This window comes from Geospiza fortis, unplaced genomic scaffold (assembly GCF_000277835.1).
Source record: "Geospiza fortis unplaced genomic scaffold, GeoFor_1.0 scaffold407, whole genome shotgun sequence".
In the NCBI taxonomy this organism is placed as follows: Eukaryota; Metazoa; Chordata; class Aves; order Passeriformes; family Thraupidae; genus Geospiza; species Geospiza fortis.
This window is the reverse complement of record NW_005054507.1, coordinates 656,793-662,073: the sequence shown is the minus strand read 5'-3', so window position 1 is coordinate 662,073 and position 5,281 is coordinate 656,793. Positions and strand designations below refer to the sequence as shown.

Genomic DNA, 5,281 nt, shown 5'->3' with positions numbered 1-5,281 from the left:
TGCCCGGACCGCCGCGGGAAGGCGCTGAGGCGATCGGGCCCGCGCCCTGCGGCCGTGGCCTCCCCGAGGGGCGGCTTCTTCCCCTGAGGAGAACCGCGAGGCTCTGGTGCTGCTCCCCTTGCCCTCCCCAGGCACCTGGCACCGCGTAAACTCCTAAACTACGCAATTTATAAAAGCTTTACTCGCTTAATCCTGGCGTTTTCTCTGTTCCGCCGTTAAAACTCAACCACTCGTGCTCTTCCCGCCTGCCAGCTTTGCTCAGCGTCTCTGACAAGACCAACCTGGTGGAGTTTGCGAAGAGCCTGAACGCGCTCGGCCTGGGTTTAATTGCCTCCGGAGGAACGGCCAAGTCCCTGAGGGATGCTGGCTTGCCCGTCAGGTACACACACTCCCCTGTGCATCACCGCCAAAAATGCTGTTTTGGGCCCTGAGGGTGCTTAAATTGTTTTCTCTGTGAACAAAGATGAGTGAAAACTGGTCTGAAAGAAGTCTTCCCTTCAAAAAACAACAACAAAAAAAGAAAACCCTTCCCCAAAGCAAGCTTCAGAACCTTTTTGTCTACAGATCTGTTGGCTGAGGAGCGTTACTGTGAGGTGCTTTTTGTTGGGATTCCTTGTCTGCCTTGAGCCAACTTTATTTCCATGGGACAATCAGTTACCTTGATGTTCATGATCTGCCCCGAGTGCTGCTCCTCACAGCCAGGTGAAAGCTGGTCCTGGGACAGCGCTGATGTGTTAAGAACATGTTGAAGCTCACTGGAGTTCATTGGTCACAAATAATTTTCCCAGCACAATTCAGTTCATGCAGACAGAGCCTAAAGGCTCTGTGTTGCACATCCACTCTTGGAAAAAGGTCACGTATAGTCACTGGCTGTTTTAGCCCATGATTCTGGGGAAATTTGTTCTGGTTTCTCTCATGCTGTGATTAAAAAAAAAACAGCTCTGGCCAAATAAAAATGGGTTTCAGTGCAGTGATGAAAAAAATGTCAATTATTTGGCAGGACAGGTGGCTGTGACTCTGTTTTTGCTCCCTGTGAACACAGTGGGTGGCCCCTGGGACACATCAGCATGAATCTGCATCACCTCCAGAGCTCACTCCAGCCCTTGGTTGTGTCTCTCCAACACTGACACTGTGCTGTCAGTGAAGCCTGAAGCAAAGGATGCTGACATTTCCCCTTCCCTCTTTATTGTTATTACCACCCTAAACAGTCACAAGGAGTGGTGAAACTAAGCTGGGAAGAAGAGCACCTCCATATGGCTTTCCATTTTCTCTGTAAACCATTCTGATTTGGGGTTTGTTTATCTTTGTTATTCCAGTGTGTTCAAGCTGTACTGCTTAGTTGGGTGTGACCCATGAACTCCATTTCCACCCATGGGAAAAGCAGTTGTTGCCCCTTTGCCATAGGGGGGTTTTGTAGTGAAATCTCCAAGTTTTCTTTGGTTTGGGTTATTCAGCCTCTAGATCAAGTCAGTATGGCACATCTGTTTCTGTGCTGTTGTCTTCTTGGGCAGAGATGTGTCGGACCTGACAGGCTTCCCTGAGATGCTGGGTGGGCGTGTGAAAACCCTTCATCCTGCAGTCCATGCTGGTAAGTTTCTGCTAATGCATCTTTCACTCTAAAAGAAGGCAGGGAGGCTGGGAAGGAGGGGTGACAGATGCCTTTTCTAAGGGCTGTGTGGAAGAACCAAGTAACAGGAACAGATTTGCTCCAGGAGCAGAAGCAGAGGTGAAAAGGCATGGGAAGGAGAAGTGCAGGGTGGCTGAATTAGCTCCTTGTTGCAATGCTGGCATCTCTGCAGTTAGCAGAGCTTTCTCCCTGGGGCTATAAGTAACAGAGCTTCTCTGTAAATGCCTCTGCAGAGTCAGCTGCACGGAGTTTAACTGTGGGTGGGTCTGGTGTGCAGCACAAGGAACACAGCAGTGTAGTCTTTAGGGGTGATTCGTGCATGCTCTGATGTTCTCTGCCTCCTCTTCAGCAGGGAGGATCTCTGATATCTGCTCTGCCTGCACATTAATCCATCTGCTCTTCCCTCTCCTGTTGCTGTACTTGAGGTACCTCAAGAGGAACCTGTTGCCCATTGTATGTGAGGGCTGGAGACAATCTCCTGTGACCCTGAACACAGGGCTGTGCTGCTCCTCACACTGTGCCAGCCTGTCCACCCTCATGTTTCTCTGAGTTCTAGACCTCACCAGCCACCTGCACTGCTCATCCTCTCTTGCTTCAGTTGTCTCACAGGGCAGGTGCCCTTTTTCTCTCCCCTGAAGTCCTTGATGATGGTTTCAGTGTTTTAAGGGTAGCAACCGAGTGCTTAGAAAGTTGTTGAGGTTGCTGCTCAGTATTTGGAGTACTCTAGGATTTAGCATTCCACCTGTTAGCATGGAATTTGAACAGCCAAAGACTGTAAAGTGGAATAAAGGAACAGGGGCTGAGGGTGCTGTCTGAACTAAAATGAAAAAGTTAAGATAGGACAAAAGCACACTGTGAAGGGAGATGTTGCATTAAAAACCTGGTGGTAATTTAGGTATTTTTTTAATGAAGATGCACTGTTTTCTGTAACTAGGCATCTTGGCTCGCAATATTCCAGAGGATAATGCTGATATGAAGAAACAGGATTTCAGCCTTGTAAGGTAAATGCTGGGGGATGTGATGCAATCCATCAGTAATCAAAAACCAACAGCAGAGCCCAGTCAACACCAAGGAAGGGGAGCAGTAGGAATTGGGACCTCTGCACACCAGCAGATCTGCAGTCTCCTTTCTTTGCCCTGGCACAACATACTGTGTATTTAAAAACATAATTTTCCACAGGAGCATCTTCTCCACTTGTAGTAAGAGAAAGCTGAAACAAGAAAGTTATGTTGTGGTTTCCACAGGGAACTCAGAGGTCTGAATTCCTGCTTTTTCCCTGGGAGATTGGACACGTTACACTCAGTCAGTGTAGGGCCACATTACACGTGCTGCAGAGTTGAGTTCAGTGCTTTTGAAGCTGGCTCATCTTCCCTCAGGTTGGTTCCACGTGTCTGATCAGATGGCAATCCCTGATTTTGAAATGCTTGCTTAGTAAATATACCCTTTGATATTTGCATAATGTTTACTGAGTTTCAACACATAAATAAAGAATAGACACGGAAAATGGGTCAGGAACACTGAGTTTGTTCAGACAGAAAACTCACAGATAAGAGACAGAAAACGTAAACTTTGAGAGCCACCTTGGGAGCAAGTGAGCTGCATCCAGAAGCTGAAGTAACAAAGTTTGTGCACTAATGTACCAAAGTTTAGGGGTTTTTTTCAGTTTTTGTTTGAATATGTTTACTTAGTTCAGTCACACAGAGCAGTTGGGGGCTGTGTGTAACTAAATGGTGTTAACAACCAGCTACTGCTTGTGAATAACCAGTTGTACATCAGGGAGTAGTTCCTGGTTCAGAAGCAAATGGCTGAACTGGACATAGCAAATTGTAGGTGTAGACAGGGTGGGAGGTACAGTACAACTGTGGGTCAGAATGCATCTGGAGTTTTAAAATTACTTTTAAAAACTGATGGATGGATTTCTGGGCTGAATTTGAAAACCTGAAATTTAAAACCACAGGTATCCTCTTAGATGGCTCAGCAGTGGTGGCTCTTCAGAGCATGCTGCATATTAAAGCAGGCTCTGCTGAATTGCAGGGGGAATAACGTGCCCTTACATCAGTGACTTATGGTGCACTTGCATCCAGACTGGTAATTTGGATTCAGGTTCTCTTGCAAAAAGCAGAAGTAGCTGATCCTCAGCAGGACTGCCTTTGCATAGTTGCATAAAATTTGCATATCCAAGTCAGTGGAGGAAAGCCTGACATTGATTGTCTTGGTTTGCACAAATAAAAGCGTTAGCAGTGTTAAAGCCCACAGGTTCCTGATGGTTTGCAACAGGTCAGAAACATGAATGGATCAAGGGGAAGGGGGTATCAGAAACACAAGAGACAATAAAAGACATTGTAGGAAATTTAGAGACACGGGGGGTTCTGAAAGCCATACTGGAAGCTTATCATCCCTTCTGCTGGAGTTCACAGGGAGTGGGAACAAAGGAATATTGTGAGTTGGACACAAGGGTACTCATCACAGCAGTTCTGTGCCATGCTGAGCACGCCTTGGAGTTCTGTACCTTCATGTGCTCAGATCAAGAGAGTAAATTAATTCTCTTGGATTAAAAACCCTGCTTGTGAAGGTCAGAACAAATCCCTCCTCTCAATGCAGTTCCTGTGGCTCTGGTAGGATGGGACAGGCAAGTTATTACATCATGCTTGCTGGAATACAGACCTGCTTCTAGATCAGATGGAAAAACTAATTCCAGTAAGGTTCAGTCTTAGCTTGGGAGGGAAAAGTCGATTTTCTCCTCCACTTTCATGTGCTACAGAAGCTTTATGGCATTTGGGCAGCATACTCAGGTTTCATATTTGTTGGTATTTTAAAAGTCCAGAAGGTGACATGTAGGTCATTTTCTGCTCTTGGAAAAGTTGTGGAAAATTAGATTGATTGTACTTTGTTTGCAATGGATCTTTCTTGGATGCTTACACTCTTGGGAATTGGTGGATGTCCATTTTCAGTATTGCTGAGAGCCCATTTTGAAGTCCTTTGAAATGGCTCATGTTGGGCACCAAAATCACTAAACATTTATATTCAGGCACATGTATTTAAAGAAGCTTTTCCTTCAGTCTGGTTGCTGCAAGCTGTGGCTCTGACATTGTTTGATACACAGAGTTCAGTTGAATGTTACAATGCACTGTACCGTCACTTACCCTTGGGCTGAGCACCACTCTTGGCCACAGCATTTTATGCTGGTCCCTGATCTGAGAGACAAGACCATGAAATCACTGGTGATATCTTCTGCTTGCCAAGCCCAGTTTGGCACTTTTATTTCTTGCTGAGTAACCCAGTTTCCCCCCTCTATTCTCAGAGTTGTAGTGTGCAACCTGTACCCCTTTGTGAAGACCGTGTCTTCTCCTGGTGTAACTGTCCAGGATGCAGTGGAAAAGATTGATATTGGTAAGTTGATGGGAGAGCAAATCTGCTTTCCAGACAGACTCTATGCTTCTAAACTCTGAGTGGTCTCAGCTCTTCTCTTTTTGTTTGGTGGTCTTTGCAAACCTGTAAAAGAAGTCTGCTCAGGGGCTCAGGAGCTGCAAGGAGCAGGCTGAAGGCATAGTTGGGTAAGCCTCGTTGCTGTTAAGCAATTAAAGTGTCCATAACAGGCTGGCAAGGCATGCTGCATGGGGGGCAAGTCATGCACTGCCCTAAAGGAGGAGCCTG

The 5,281-nt window shown here is 46.3% G+C and overlaps 1 protein-coding gene across 1 annotated transcript in view; it reads left to right on the top strand.

Moving 5' to 3' along the window:
- Window positions 1-111: 111 nt before the first annotated feature.
- The window catches only part of ATIC (5-aminoimidazole-4-carboxamide ribonucleotide formyltransferase/IMP cyclohydrolase), a 20,107-nt gene continuing 14,937 nt past the window's right edge, over window positions 112-5,281 (top strand). The window contains exons 1-4 of the mRNA XM_031063493.1: window positions 112-379; window positions 1,512-1,588; window positions 2,562-2,628; window positions 4,929-5,017. Of these exons, the coding sequence (XP_030919353.1) occupies window positions 1,543-1,588; window positions 2,562-2,628; window positions 4,929-5,017 (202 nt within the window). The 5' untranslated portion in view covers window positions 112-379; window positions 1,512-1,542. The remainder of the gene's footprint in view (window positions 380-1,511; window positions 1,589-2,561; window positions 2,629-4,928; window positions 5,018-5,281) is intronic.